The sequence below is a fragment of the Eretmochelys imbricata genome, chromosome 6 (assembly GCF_965152235.1).
Source record: "Eretmochelys imbricata isolate rEreImb1 chromosome 6, rEreImb1.hap1, whole genome shotgun sequence".
Taxonomy (NCBI): Eukaryota; Metazoa; Chordata; order Testudines; family Cheloniidae; genus Eretmochelys; species Eretmochelys imbricata.
Window position 1 is genome coordinate 30262669 of NC_135577.1, and position 16610 is coordinate 30279278.

A 16610-nucleotide genomic window follows, 5' to 3' on the forward strand; every position below is an offset into this window, starting at 1 on the left:
AGTCTCTATAGCCCCAAATGATGGCAGCTTAAAGTGGTCACGGAAGTGTTGCCATTGCCAGAGCTGGGTGCACAAGCAAGGCTCTCCAAGCTGCAAAAGTTATCAATACAACGACCCCCCCCCTTCAAACAGAATTAATGCCGAACTTCCATACACCTCAAACCCCTACCCACGCTGCTCACCCAGCAGCTCCCAGGATATCACAAAGGATGTCTCACCTTCTTGAAATGAGATCATCACAAACAACCACCTGCCCACCCAGGAGCCACCTGTGCAGTAATGATAGTTGATCGTGTTTCCTACCCCAGATGCTCTGCTTAAGGTAATGGGCTTGGGCCTGAAAGCTAAAAAGGCAGAGAATCCCCTAAAAATTTTAAAACAAACCCATCTCAACATAACTCTCACTCCACCACCACATCCAACAAAAACAGAACCAGACCCATCTCCAGTCCCACAGCATCTTCCTCTTTATTTTAACACCATCCCCACCAATGTATCATGAAAGTAAAACCAAAAATTATCAAACATCTATTTCCATTAATCATCCCAGAGACTTCAGTGATGGTAGGGGAGAATGGAGCAGCTTTGTAAAGGACTCAGTCCTGTGCACACTGAGCCACTGTGACTGATTATAGAGCACCAGATTCTGCCACCCTGAGTCATGCCAAGCAGTGCCTTTCTCTGTGAGAGCGAGGGAGGCAGAAAATGCTGACCATATAGGGCCAAATCCTGAGAGGTGCGGAAGGGTTGGTGAGTCTACCTCCCTCCCCCGCATTCCTATGATCTTCCTCACCTCTCCAAATGTGGCCTATGATCTTACCAACTCAAATTGCCATCCTGAACCCCCTCTTCTGGCCTTCAAACAAGCCCCTAACTTCTCTGAGGCCATCATCAGAAGCAAGCTCCCCTCAGACCAGGACACACCAACTCAGAGCAGCACAAGACCTGCAAGAACAACAGATGCGAAACCTACAGACAAATCTCCACTGCTACAATGATCAACACCCGCCACAACACACCTTTCAAGATCCGTGGTCCTACACATGCTTATCACAACATGTGGTGTACCTCATCCAGTCCATGAAATTCCCCAATAACTATTGTGCGTGCGAAACCAGGCAATCACTACGCTCTTGAATGAACTCTCACAGGAAAAAGAAAAGGAGTACTTGTGGCACCTTAGAGACTAACCAATTTACAAAAACACCCTATCACCTGTGGGTGAACTCTTCTTGCAAAGCGATCACTCTGTATCTCACCTGTCAGTCCTTATCCTCAAAACAAATCTGTACAACACTTTCAAAAGATGAGCTTGGAAGCTTAAATTCATAACTTTGTTAGACAAGAAAAATCATGGTCGTAATCAAGACACTGGATTTATGACTTATTACAACAATCTGTTACCCACTAATCCCCATTATTGTCCTGTACTACAGGGGTGTTAATGGGCCACTTCACCTTAAATTGTCCCTTAAAATATATGCTAACTGCTTATGCTAAACTATCTGTTCGATCTGGTATGTAGCTGTGACCCTCTCAGTACCTTTCCCAGAGCTGAAGAAGAGCTCTTTGTAGCTCAAAAGCTTGTTTCTCTCACCAACAGAAATTGGTCCAATAAAAGATAGTAACTCACCCACCTGGTCTCTCTAACGTCTTAAAATAAGGCTTTTAAATATCTTTGTCAGGAGGCATATCAGCTACCTGTATGTCTTTCTCCATGTTACATTCTAACCGTCTTTTGTAGTTTAAAGTAGTTTTTTCACTAGTGAGTTTGGTGGGATGTTGTGTGTGTGATCTGCATATAATTAAACTTTTATTTATTTTCAGGGCTTCCAGAAGTACGTGGAAGATTTTGACCCCTACACAATGGTAAGAAGATTTAATTATGGCACAGAGGTTAAGATTAAATGATGTGGGGAAACACAGGGTTACATACTATCTTTGATTTGTGATGTGCCTGTAGAGCTCCCTTTGAGACCGGAGGTAGTTCTGCTAAGGAAGCAGATGGTCCTTAATGGACTAGTGTTCTGTTCTTCCCATAGCTGTGATTTAGAAGAGGTGCATCGTCTGAATGACTTCATGCAGCTGCTTTGTAACGGTGGAAATGAGTAACTGATGTGTCTTTTGATAGTTTTCAGCAGATCAGATCATGGGAAAAGATGTGCGGCTGTTACGTATTAAAAAGGTAACCCCTGTAATTGGTTTGAGACATTTTGTGGGTCTGGTGGGCTCTTGATTTTTCAGAGTATATGGGGCACATGATTACATTGTCATGGTCTACCCTTGATGAATCTCTTGTACATAACAGTATTGGGTCTCCTCTCTGACAAAAGATAGGAGATTTGGGTGGTGAAGGGAGGGAAACACTGGTGCTTCCCCACTGCAACCTTCTCCTGCACCAGCTCCCTGCTAGCACTCCCCATGATTTCTTCAATAGCATTATGTTCTTATGTTTCTCCCAAACCCCTAGGACTCATGGGGGTACACAGAACAAAGTCCATGCACAGGTCGGGGGACCCCTACAAGCCTAACTCCTCAGTCGTTATTGAGGGCCCAAATCTGCCCAGTTCCGAGTGTACTCAAAATATAGTTGCTACTCACCACCTTTCAGAGTCAAGCCCTGTGACAATCCAGATGCTAACTGCGCGTCATTTTAGACGCAGAGTTCATATGTTTCCCTAGCCCATCTTCGTGCACCCAGATCATGAAAGGAGAGGACTTGAGTGAAAAGAGCAAAAATTAACATGGTCACAAAGCACGACACTTACTATTAGAGACATGTACCTATGAAAAAATGCCCAAAACAAAGTTATGTGATACACAAATGGGACAGTGTGTATAAATGACACGTTCGAGAGCAATCAGTACTGATTCCAGCTCCCTCATGCTAACATTAGGGAGAAAATTTTCAAAAGTGAGTGAGTTTTGAAAATGGGACTGAGGCTTCTAAGTCACTTAGGCGCTTCTGAAACTTTTATCTCCATGCTAACCAAAAGCATGGACTCCAGTTTGGTAAGTTGTTTAGGTATGTGCCTGTCAAGGTTCCTCCCCCACTCTGAACTCTAGGGTACAGATGTGGGGACCTGCATGAAAAACCTCCTAAGCTTATCTTTACCAGCTTAGGTCAAAACTTCCCCAAGGTACAAAATATTCCACCCGTTGTCCTTGGACTGGCCACTACCACCACCAAACTAATACTGGTTACTGGGGAAGAGCTGTTTGGACGCGTCCTTCCCCCCAAAATACTTCCCAAAACTTTGCACCCCACATCCTGGACAAGGTTTGGTAAAAAGCCTCACCAATTTGCCTAGGTGACTACAGACCCAGACCCTTGGATCTTAAGAACAATGAACAATCCTCCCAACCCTTGCACCCCCCCCTTTCCTGGGAAATGTTGGATAAAAAGCCTCACCAATTTGCATAAGTGACCACAGACCCAAACCCTTGGATCTGAGAACAATGAAAAAGCATTCAGTTTTTTACAAGAAGACTTTTAATAAAAAATAGAAGTAAATAGAAATAAAGAAATCCCCCCTGTAAAATCAGGATGGTAGATATCTTACAGGGTAATTAGATTCAAAAATATAGAGAACCCCTCTAGGCAAAACCTTAAGTTACAAAAGAGATAGACAGAAATAGTTATTCTATTCAGCACAATTCTTTTCTCAGCCATTTAAAGAAATCATAATCTAACACATACCTAGCTAGATTACTTACTAAAAGTTCTAAGACTCCATTCCTGGTCTATCCCCAGCAAAAGCAGCATACAGACAGACACAGACCCTTTGTTTCTCTCCCTCCTCCCAGCTTTTGAAAGTATCTTGTCTCCTCATTGGTCATTTTGGTCAGGTGCCAGCGAGGTTACCTTTAGCTTCTTAACCCTTTACAGGTGAGAGGAGCTTTCCCCTGGCCAGGAGGGATTTCAAAGGGGTTTACCCTTCCCTTTATATTTATGACAGTGCCTAATTTTAAGCACGAGTAGTTCCATTGACTTGGAACTACTCTTGTGCTTATAGTTAGGTACATGCTGAAGAACGTTCCTTCCTGAATCAGGGCCATAAAGAGGTTGAAAACTCAGATTCCTCAAGCCACACTCCCATTCCTGTGCCCCACTTTACGGTTCACACCAGACAAATTGCTAATCAGGGAAAACATTAGTTTCCTTAACTCTTATTCAGTAGACATTAATGGTAACATCTAGACAATGTAATTATAGGATCTTAGGCCTAGTCTACAGTAGAGTTAGGGCGACATAAGGAAGCTTACCTAACTCTTTAAATGTCTGCACTACAATGTTCCTCCCACCGATTTAATCCACCTGCTACGCCAACCTAAAAACTTCATGAGAGGCGTAGCGCTTAGGACGATGTAGTTAGGTCGACGCTGCCTTTGATGACAGGACTCCAGCTGTCAGTGCCCCACAATGCCCCACGTCAGTCAGTGCACGTGCTCCTGGTGACGCGCACCGCCGTTAGAAGGAGTAGAGTATGGACATGAACAGCCAATTTAATTATTGCGTGGATGTAGCTCAACCTAAGTCGAATAAATTTTGTAGTGTAGACCTGCCCTTAGATAGCAGTGGCGTTGGCGTACTATAAAATCTATGAATCCCTGCAAGATTGAATCTCCTTCTTACAGTTACCTCTTCTTCCCACTTCAAAAATGGGTCTTCATGTAAAAAGTCACCACAGTATTTAATGCTAACAAAAATAAATCTGAATTTGTTGATTTAGTCATAACTTTAAATTTTAAGTCAATATGGGTAACATGCACAGTTCAAACTCTCTAAAGAGACCAACTATTTTTTTCTGATTTTCTTCTTTTGCTAAAAGCGTGTTCAAATTGTAACGAATCATACATTTTTATTTCAATAATGTGACATTGTTTTGTTTTGTTGCCGTTATTTGACCATTTCAGCATAACAGTGGTCATTCTTGGACCTCTTTGAATGAAATAACATGGAAGAATTATGTCCATTACCTTTTATGAACTAGTTTGATGCTGACCAAGATTATCAAAAGGAATTAGTGCCCAACTTCAGACACCTTAAAGAGGCCTGAATTTCTAAAGATGCTGAAAATCCAGCCTTTCCTATCTCAAACTGTCCACTCAAAGAATGAGGCACTCAAAATCACTGAGCACTTATTAAAACCTTGACCACTGGTACTACTACAGAATACACCAAGGACCCGATCCTGCAATGATTATGTGTATAGTCCTATTCACTGTAAGGGTGGAAGGATCAGGCCCTACTGATTTCGGTGTCTATCTGTAGCGTATTCTGAACTAAAACTTTTTCTTTAATAGGAAGGACCATTAGATCTTGCAGTAGAGGGAGGCATTGATTCCCCAGTTGGAAAAATCGTAGTGTCTGCTATCTATGAGGGTGGTGCCGCAGACAAACATGGTGAGTAACCTGGGGAAAGTCAGGGGGATTTTGAACCTGGTTCTAAAGCACTTCATCTGTTAGCCTCCCAAGTTTACGCTTTCTTCATGACTGTGGCTGATGTCTATAGGTGCCAGAGAAATACTTGAGGCAGATTAAGTCCCCAAGAGTTTTATGTTCAAAGCCACTTCAGAACTAGGCCCTTCATTTGGGGGATGGTGCTTATAGTTAAAAATAATTGGAACTGGTCAGATTTTCTGGCAGGTTTCCACTAAGTATAAAGAAAAAGCCACAGCTGCTGTCATTTTAGCAGCAGCAGCCGAAGGCCAGTAATTGGGGAAGAGGAGGAAGATGGAGAGCTACTTCATTATTATCAGCCCAGTTCTGTCACCCTTGCAGTGTAAGTCATCCCATTAAAATCAAGGGTGGCACAGTCTGGCCCCAGATGATTGTTTCAATGAGAGGCGGAAACTATGTGTCAATGTAACTTACGTTGCTTGGGTCAGGGGTTCAGACTCCTGAGCGACGTAAGTTACATCGACTTAAGCAGTAGTGTAGACAAGCCCTTAGTCTTCTATTCCATATGTAATTCACTCTCTAGTTCCTAAGAATGGCCCTGATCCTGCAAAACAATCCTGCAGTGACTTCAGTAGCAGGCATGAGAATCTGGGTGTAAATGAGGGCAAAATTTAGCAAAGTACCTATAATACCTTTGACTGCCCTGTTTAAGAGAGTTCACTGTCAGCAAGTTTCAAAGCCACTGTGGTGGTTAGGAACCCATCTCCATAGTTAAGGACCTACCTGCCATCCGTGCCTTTGAAACTTTCCCCCTTAATATTACCATAGTCTGTTCATAGCCAGGGACTGATTAGCCCTTATTGACCACAACCAACAGAAGAATGTTATACTCACTGCCCCAGCTTCCAGTGATTTTCATTTACAACAAGCCACCTTCTCTGCACTACTTCAGTGTACACCTGGGCATCTAGGAAAGGTTTCAAGCTAATTTACATAAGGATGTTTGTTGAATGTGCATGAAGAAGAGGCATCTGGGAGAGAAGTCTGTGACAGAAATGATTTTGCTGATATGGTATTTTTGCCCTGTCTTTGCTTCACCAGGAGGCATCGTGAAAGGGGATGAAATAATGGCTGTGAATGGCAAGATGTTAGTCAATATGACACTGACAGAAGCCCAGACAACTCTAGCCAAAGCCTGGAATGTGGGTGGGGTAAGTGAATGGGTGTTTTTCCCCCTGAGAAGGACACAGTGGCAACGTGAGTTGTTTGGTTTAAATGTATTCCACTCTGGGCATTTCATAGTAAGACTCTCCAAGATGTTAACATTGAAGATGAATTGGGAATTGTCAAGGACTTTATCACAGCATCATAGTTTTATCTAATCCTTCACAAAGGATGCACAAATAACTACTGTTTTGGCTACAGTGAGAATCTTCTAAAGAAGAATGATATCAAGTGTTAAAATTGCCCAGTGCAGGGTATAAATGATCATCGTAAGAGTTTGATACACAGCAGTCGAGAAAATATTTGTTCATTTTGGGATGTAACTCAGAATTAACCAGCTTATTGTTAAAACACTCCTTAGACTTTTGAGACTAACTTCAGCCAGTATCAAATAGATCTTTTTCCTGTTGCCCTTTTCCCTCGTAGCAATGGATTCCTCTGTGACTCTTCCCATGATATTGCCATGTTGGTACTGTAGCCTTCCCTCTGCACCTCCTGCTATGTGGAGTAGCCTCTCAATATATCTCTGACGCATCGACTTTCCACCTATGAGGTTACTTGGATGTGTCTGAGGGTGGGCAGAGTTTGTCCCTTTTGTGTTTAATCCTGATATGGTTGAAGCTTTCTGTCAAAGTTCCACTTTCAAAGGGTCATGTAACGAGAGATAGAATTACCTGGCTGCTTAAGTCTCTTGTAATGATAATACATTCTTTTTACAGGATTGGATTGACTTAGTCATTGCAGTGTCTCCTCCAAAGGAATATGATGATGAAATGTAAGTGTGTACATTCTGTTTCACCAGCAGTTAAACAGCTAGTAACAACAGTCTGGCTAGCTTGCCTTTTAACATACAGATAATGTTACTAAGGAATGTTTGTTTATTTTAACTCTTACTCTAATCCCTTCTGTATGCATGGTCATTAATTGCCTTCCTCATAGATGTTATTATACACTATCAACTTCCTTTTTCAAGCCTGAAGATTTAATTATATTTCTTAATCCGCAACTACTATATTTGGCTAATTAAATAAATTAGCCACTTGGGGGAATTTTCAGAAATGCCTTAGTGACTTAGGCACCTCAGTCCCATTTTCAAAAGCAACTGGGGCATTCACTGGGACGAAGGGTATCTCTACGGTTTGAGCTGGAAGGTATACATTCCACCTTGCGGAGACATAATGCTAATTGAGCTAGTGCACTCAAAACCGAGTGTAGCCAGAGCGGCATAAGTGGCAGGAAGGACTAGCTGCCCCAAATACATGCCAAGGACCTTGGATGGGTACATACTTAGGGTGGTTAGCCCCTCTCACCGCTTTGGCTGTGCTCTATTTTTAATATACTAACTCAATCAGAGCTAGCGTGGGTCTTTCTCCTAGAGCTGGAATTTGACCTCCGTTGTATGGAAGGTCTTAGAACAAATTTTGAAAGAGAGAGTAATTAAAGATGTAGAGGTAAATGGTAACTGGGATGAAGTACAACATGGTTTTACAAAAGGTAGATCATGCCAGATCACCCTGAGCTCTTTCTTTGAGAAGAGAACTGATTTTTTTAGACAAAGGAAATACAAGAGATCTAATCTATCTGGACTTCAGTAAAGCATTTGATACAGTTCCAAGTGTAGACATATCCTTAGGCTCCCAAGTACCTTAGTGAATATTACAAATATCTAAAGCAATGAGATAATGCAAAACTAATCAGTATATTCAATTAAGCAAAGGACCAGGTGAGTTAAAACCAAATGGGCACATTATATTGAAACCAGTTGTTTTATTTCGGACAGATATTTTCAAAAACAGAGCCTGGTTTTCTAATTTGCCCCAATGAGACATATTTGCAGGTGTATGCCAAATACACTGGTAATGGGAAGTTATATAGTTCTTATTAAGCCTGATTTCCCATTGCCTACAGGGATCCAGATCCTCAGATGGTGTAAATCACAGTAGCTGCCCCGACTTAAGCGGGGCTACACTGCTTTACACCAGCTGGTTTCTGGATCTGACCCAGAAACTGTAGTAAAAATGTTTAATACCTATACACGTACCAGCAAGTAAGGAAATAACTTTCATCATTATTGTGTGTTTTCATGTCCTGTACATTTGGCCCTACTATTCCCTCATCAGCAATCAGCCCCAACACAAACAGAAAGGGTTTTGAAGGCAGTGCAACTGTGTACAGACAAGGGTATCTCCTGCAGCTGTAGCCACTGCAGTGGTGAATAGCCAGATCTGGGTTGATACATACTGTTTCATTGTGAGGATGCATTATTTTCTAAAGCATGTGCCTGCCCGTGCATTGCATGCCTCAGCCTGTCTTCTTACTTGGGTCTCACATGGTGTATTGGTGTGTCCTTTGCGCTTTTGCCTTGTCTGATTTTGCTAGAGCACAAGGATTTACAGTTTAGAATGATAAAATTTAAACTATGTTTTAATAAATTGTATTAGTGATCATAATTGAATAATAATTATTATTATAATTTATATTATGGTAGCAACCAAAAGCAATAACCAGGACCAGCGCCACACTGTACAGAGATATAGTAAGAGACAGTAGCACACACATTTGGGCCTTTCTCTGGGTTGGGATTAGAATTAACTTGTCAAAGTAACAAAAAAATTTATATTGCTTTAGCTCCTTTTTGTTAAGCTAAGCAAAACATGTCTGATTACATGTATCTGTTTTAGGCACTTGTGGAAGACCAGTCACTGTACTATCTTCCAAAAATTAGTAGTACATTTTTTTGAAATGTTTTGCATTAGAGATGTAGGACAAAGGGTTACATGTTGCTTACACATGTGAATTATTACACATTACTAGTTTGCACAAGATAAGACAAATTGTACAGCACCACTGGCTTGGAGATGCTCATGAATATCTGGGAGCAGAATTTGGCCCTGTTTGACCCGATTCTCACCTAATATAGATCAGCATGGTTCCATTGATTTCAGTGGAGCTACACTGGTTTATGCCAGCTGCAGATTTGGCCCTTTGGATGGGTGGTAGTTTTGTCAGATCAACAAAATCAGCACATTTAAAGTGCCAAACTTCCAGATGTGCTGAGCATCCCATCTCCAGCTGAAGTCAGTGGGAGCTGTAGATGCTTTTCAGCTGTGAAAATCAGATCCTTAAATCTATATCAAAAACTGGCAGTGTTCAAGTGCATAACTTCAAGATTTGTATTATTATCAGCATGTATGAGCATGTGCGTGTTATGGGAAAACAGGTCAAGAAGTGCAGGGATAAAAGGAGAATATCCGAAAGCCGAGCAGAACAAAGAACCGTGCAAAGAAAATTAAAATCAACAGTACAAGGTTCTTTAGCCATACAACTAAAAAGCAAACCTGGAAAGAAATGGGACCACTAAGCACTGAGGACAGGATGGAGATTGAAGATAATCTCTGTATGCCCTAATATTCAGTGGGAGTTAGGCACCTAAATACCTTTTCAGTGTCTGGGCCTAGGTCACTACAGAAACCCAGGAGTCAGTGACTGACTGAATCTAAGGGGAAACTGAGTCACTAGCAGGGTCCACTGCCTGGTCTGGATGGGCCTAGTTACCCTTGCTCAGGGCTGTTCCTAAAGACACATTCTAGCCCTATGCAGATCTAGTTTTTATCCAAGACTATGAGTGTGACAGTCCATTTAACTGACTAATAACGAGATAGAGGCTTATCTAGCATCCCATAAAATAATATATCTATGTGAGCCAGTTAAGAGCAGATTCGTCTGCCAGAGGCAGGTATCGTGGGATTTGATGGAGCTACGGTTCTTTCCATCAGAAAAATTCTACCCTTACCTAAACAAAGAGTAGCATTCTGTGTGTATTGACGGCAGCAAACAAGTTCCCTCAGCAAACAGACATAATGCTTCCTGCTGAAGGAAACTATTTTTCTATCTAATATATTGGTCACCCTAGTTAAATGCCTGTTGTACAATCAGACCCTCCAGGGTTCTGTTGCAATAAACTGGAGCTGATATTTGTTTGGCATCAGTGTGATCACATGCACATTTGATTGTTGTTCGTGTATCATGGTGCCTCTGCTGATATTTTTTTTTCTCTTGGTCTTTGGAATAGTTCTCATTCTTTCCACCCCAAAACAAACATTTGCACTTGTGCATATACACATATAGCTTGATCCTGTCCGTTCTGATTGCACTCATGCCCCAGTGGTCTCCTCAGAAGGGGCACAGCTGCTTACAGGATTAGATCCTCACCCACACTGGCATGGGAGAGCCTATTGTTACATAGGCAGTTGTGAAAACAATTACATGAATTATATCTCAACACCACTTTTCTTATTTTAGGAATTTATGGTTATTTAGGCAGCTAAAAATGACTCCTTCCATGAGTCCAAAGAACAAGAGTTACTATTAGGGCTGTCGATTAATCTCAGTTAACTCATGTGATTAACTCAAAAAAATTAATCGTGATTAAAAAAATTAATCACGATTAATCACAATTTTAATTGCACTGTTAAACAATAGAATACCAATTGAAATTTATTAAATATTTTTGGATTTTTTTTTTACTTTTTCAAATGTATTGATTTCAATTACAACACAGTATACAAAGTAGACAATGCTCCCTTATATTGTTATTTTTATTACAAATATTTGCATGATAAAAATGGCAAACGAAAAACAATATTTTTCAGTTCACCTCATACAAGTTCTGTAGTGCAATCTCTCTATTGGGAAAGTACAACTAACAAATGTAGATTTTTGTTGTTGTTACATAAGTGCACTTAAAAACAAAATAATGCAGAACGTTAGAGCCTACAAGTCCACTCAGTCCCTACTTCTCGTTCAGCCAATCGCTAAGACAAACAAGTTTGTTTACATTTACAGGAGATAGTGCTGCCCACTTCTTATTTATAATGTCACCAGAAATTGAGAACAGGCATTTGCATGGGACGTTCGTAGCCAGCATTGCATGGTATTTATGTGCCAGATATGCTAAACATTTGTATACCCCTTCGTACTTTGGCCACCATTCCAGAGGACATGCTTCCATGCTGATGATGCTCATTAAAAAAATAATGCGTTAATTGAATTTGTGACTGAGCTCCTTGGGGGAGAAAATGTCTCCAGCTCTATTTTACCTGCATTCTGCCATATATTTCATGTTATAGTAGTCTCAGATGATGACTCAGTACATGTTGTTCACTTTAAGAACACCGTCACTGCAGATTTGACAAAACACAAAGAAGGTACCAATGTGAGATTTTTAAAGATAGCTACAGCACTCAACCCAAGATTTAAGAATCTGAAGTGCCTTCCAAAATCTGAACAGGACGAGGTTTGGAGCATGCTTTCAGAAGTCTTAGAAGAGCAACACACTGATGCGGAAACTACAGAACACAAACCACCAAAAAAGAAAACCAACTTTCTGCTGGTGGCATCTGACTCACATGATGAAAATGAACATGCGTTGGTCTGTACTGCTTTGGATTGTTATCAAGCAGAACGCATCATCAGCATGGACGCATGTCCTCTGGAATGGTGGTTGAAGCATGAAGGGACATATGAATCTTAAGCGCACTGGCATGTAAATATCTTGCAACTCCAGCTATGCCAACAGTGCCATGCGAACACCTATTCTCACTTTCAGGTGACATTGTAAAGAGGCAGCATTATCGCCTGCAAATTGTAACCAAACTTGTTTGTCTGAGCGATTGGCTGACGTATTACTGAGTGGACTTGTAGGCTCTAAAGTTTTACATTGTTTTATTTTTGAATGCAGTTATTTTTTGTACATAATTCTGCATTTGTAAGTTCAATTTTCATGATAAAGAGATTGCACTACAGTACTCGTATTAGGTGAATTGAAAAATACTATTTCTTTTGTTTTTACAGTGCAAGTATTTGTAATAAAAATAAATATAAAGTGAACACTGTACACTTTGTATTGTGTGTTATAATTGAAATCAATATATTTGAAAATGTAGAAAACATCCAAAAATATTTAAATAAATGGTATTCTATTATTGTTTAACAGTGTGATTAATCATGATTAATTACTTTTTTTTAATCGCTTGACAGCCCTAGTTACTATTCACATTATACCTTGGTGTATCTGTCAACAACCATTCATGTCTCTTTGCCTTTTTATTGCGGGCCTGGTTCTATTACTGTACTGTCATTTAGTGATTGTCCCAAGAATTATCCTTAACTGCTTCTCAAACCCAGTTTATAGTGTAAACTTTCTGTGTGCTTTTCATGCATGGTTTTTCTAAATATGATTACAGGCCCCTAGAAGGACTAAGGTAAGACTTCTCATGTACGCTTGCATGAAGATTTTGTGGTCGTTCTCTCTCTGGTTAGATAAAATGCAAACCAAAATCAGCCAGTTGTGATTTCATTATTTTATATGGTGCTTATCACAAACTCCTACAGATGCATTCTAGCTAATTGTTTCTTTTTTATTGCAGGACTTTTTTTTAAAGTAAAGAAGGTAAAGTTGAAGAAACTAAGTCTGTGCCCTGAAGAAAGGTGCTGATTCATAAATATCAAATCAATACCATTGCAAAATCTACTTTTATATGAGAGAAATATGATTTTTTGACTGTACTGAGAATTCAGTTGGACTAGAGAGAAACCTCATATTTAGACTCTTTGGGCAACGTATGTAATTTCAGGATCTTCGCATCGATCCAGAGCAACATGTGCTTATAGGAGAAAGATAATTCCTGAGAAATGTTGCCAATGCAAAATAGTTTATTCTATAAAATCCATTTTTCTATAAGGTTTAGGGGTCAAATTTTGAAAACCAGGCTCCAAAAGTGCACCTGCAGTTTGCCTAGAAATGGACATCAGTATGCACAACTGAGGAGTTGAAAATCATATACTTTCTCACAAGCAGTTTCATAAGTCAGCTTGGAGGGGATTGTCTGGCATTTTTACCCTACATATTGTATTTTTCTATTGAGGTCTGAGGGATCAGTGTTTGTAACGCCTGTTAACATGAATAGATATTATCCTTGTAAATCAATCAAAGACCAATTCTGTCTCCCTTCTGCACAACGGTGAATTTCACTCAGTGCGTGTAAGACCTAGACCAGTGGTGGGCGAACTGTGGCCACCGGGAGCTGCGGGCAGCCATGCAAATATAAACAAACTGGCGTTCCGCCAGTGAATTACCCTGACGGGCTGCGTGAAGGCCGCAGGTTGCCCACCACTGACCTAGATTGATTTTGAACGCTTGCGGGGGCTTAAATGGTGCAAAGGATTTATGCTGATTCTGTACAGAGGTGAGTTTCATCCATTGCGTAATATCTTAGTCAGCAAGGATTCCCATTGACGTCAATGCACTTGTTCAGAGTGAGGTACTACTCAGCCTGAATATTGGGAGCAAATCAGGCCCTCAGGTATCAATGGGCAAAGAGATCCAGTTAAGGATACCCTTACTCGTTTGATTAGTACCCAACGAGACTATTAATGTTAAGGCTAAAAGATCACACCCAAAATATAACCTCATATTATCAATGACTCAGTATCTTACAGTTAACGATTATAGTAACTCATCTGATTTTAAAAGAAATTGATAAAATTGTACTTTTTAGAACTTGTTCTGAATCTCTTTTAAAGCCATTGAACGTTTCTTACAGTAAAAGTTCATCTTGCCTTCCTTAGATTACCCTAAATAACAACATGCACAGAGATCTAAGCAGTTTTTAATTTCACAGACATTTTAACAACTAGAAAATCAAGATGAAACTAACAGATTTTATTTCTCAATCAAATACTTTCTTAAATAAGTGCAAAATCTTGTCAGATTCAACACCCGGTAGATGTTAATAACACAGAGGGCCTGATCCTTGGCAGGGTAAATTTGTTTAGCTCTCTTATAGAATCAGACCTTATATCATCTAAATATTCCATTACGTCAGATTTCAAAAGACACCTAACATGAAGACATTATGTATATTCCTATCTGTATATTGCATTTCATGTTGTCTTTAGGTTTTTCCTTTCTAATTTACTAAGAGCTGAAGCCCATAATTCATACACACTAGGAATTTTATATGCTCAAGGCATATGGGATTGGGCCCTAAATGTATAACATGACAAAATAACAAAGTATTAATTCCAAGTTGAATCATAATGGCGTACCACTATGTGCACTGATATCTTTACGTGTGAGCTGATCTCTTTGGTTTCACATGCAGTAATCTATCAATAAATCAGTTTATGTATCTGGGTAGGATACATGTTAAACTTTTTAAATCACTGTCTTACAAATAAATAGCACAAGAATAAAATTGTTCGTGCCAAACACAAGAACTCCTGTTTCTTTCTTTATGCACATGTGTTGGGGGTGGGGTGTAAGAGCAGATAATAGCAATCTGCTGAGGATACAGTTTTTCCAAGCCAATCTTGAATAATAAGCTTCTTTGCAGCAAAACAAAAATGCTTCAGGCAGCTGGAGGGAAAGATGTTGATGGATAGATGGAGCTATGGCTGGTCTGAGCAGCAGTAACCCCCTCCCAGATTTTCAGATATGCCCAGTTGCTTGGGGGCATGCTAGAGTTCGGCTGCTCCCTTCTACATCCTCTCCCAGAGTTGTAGAGTCCCTACCAAATGGAATAACCTAAGCACATCAAAATAGGGCCAAGAGGAAAATGCAGCAGAGCATGCTCCCTCTTCTGCTCTGGCTCCCCGCTTGCCACATGTTGCCACTGTTGTGGAAAACGAGTCACACCATCTGCTTGGTTCAAACAGTTTGAGGCCTTTTATTGAATACAAGAATGCAGGAAGAGGGAGACAGAGATGGTCACACGCAGGTGCCACTTTGGTCTCTGTCTGCCCTGCCCCTATAATACCAGTCTTATATAGGTCCAAATCCAAGCCAAATGATACATTTCCTTATTAGTTATTTTTTTTCACCACTCAAGCATTATTAATAAAACCTTATAGGGAGATAATGGAAATACAGTTTCATAATTAGCACTGTGCTGACACACCTTGTTGTTATCAAGATCTGCGGTTTGCTGTGGCAGTGTTTTGACTAGGGACTTTTGCAGGGTGGAGGATGCATATAATGGACAGCTAGGGACTCTTCCGGAGGCCCTTTGGCTCTTTTCTAGTTAGATTGGCCTCGTCCATTATCTGGGTCAAGTACCACAGCCTAGCATACGTAAATGCTTTTAGCTTAAGCCAAGTCCTACAGCATACAGGCCTGCAGGCCTCTTACGTTACAGCTCTTGCATATGTTGCATATAGTGCATAGATTGTGCCGCAGAATGGGAAGGGGTCAGGTCAATAGTAATTTTCCCCACACCACCCTCTGCACTGTCTAGTGAAAAGTATCATGCAGCCTAGTGATGCTATCAAAAATAGAACACTCAAAATACCCTCAGTGTATTCTGTGACACACCTGAAGCATATAGAGTAGAGGTATACTGAGATTGAGGCCCCAACTGTGATTAGTGCCCTAGGCACTGTATGGACACATTAACAGAGAGACCCAAAGGACTTACAATCTAAGTAGACAAGACCAGACACAGTGTGAGAGAGGGGAAATATCTCCCTTTTTTTTTTTTTCTCAGATGGGGAACTGAGGCATAGAGAATTAGTGAATGAGATTACCTGGGAAGTCTGTGGGGGAGCTATAAATTGAACCCAAAGCATAGTTCCTTAACATAAAATCATATTTCCTCTCCACTTCTACCCAACCAGCTGATTTAGTCAGACATCGCTTACAATGCACAAGAGGCAGCTGAGAAAACCGCATTTCTCTGAGGGGTGTTCTATTGCCATTCAGCACTGATGTTTGAGCACTGGTTTCTCAGAGGAGGAGTTGTGTCTGCTAGTTCTGATTCAATACCATGGTGGCAAAGCCACTGCAGGGAACCTAGCCTGGGAGCACTCAAAAGAAGCAGCTGAAACTTCTGAAACCTCAAGTCTGTTTTTAACAATTAGCCATATAATGTTTTCTTCTTGTTCATTCTAGCTTTCACAAATCTAGGAGCTGAGTCATTTCTTC

General features: G+C 40.6%; 1 protein-coding gene across 1 annotated transcript in view; it reads left to right on the forward strand.

The window, feature by feature from the left end:
- The window catches only part of USH1C (USH1 protein network component harmonin), a 95988-nt gene extending 87160 nt beyond the window's left edge, over positions 1 to 8828 (forward strand). The window contains exons 21-26 of the mRNA XM_077819953.1: positions 1828 to 1869; positions 2132 to 2185; positions 5308 to 5407; positions 6506 to 6615; positions 7348 to 7405; positions 8731 to 8828. Of these exons, the coding sequence (XP_077676079.1) occupies positions 1828 to 1869; positions 2132 to 2185; positions 5308 to 5407; positions 6506 to 6615; positions 7348 to 7405; positions 8731 to 8828 (462 nt within the window). The remainder of the gene's footprint in view (positions 1 to 1827; positions 1870 to 2131; positions 2186 to 5307; positions 5408 to 6505; positions 6616 to 7347; positions 7406 to 8730) is intronic.
- Positions 8829 to 16610: the final 7782 nt, after the last annotated feature.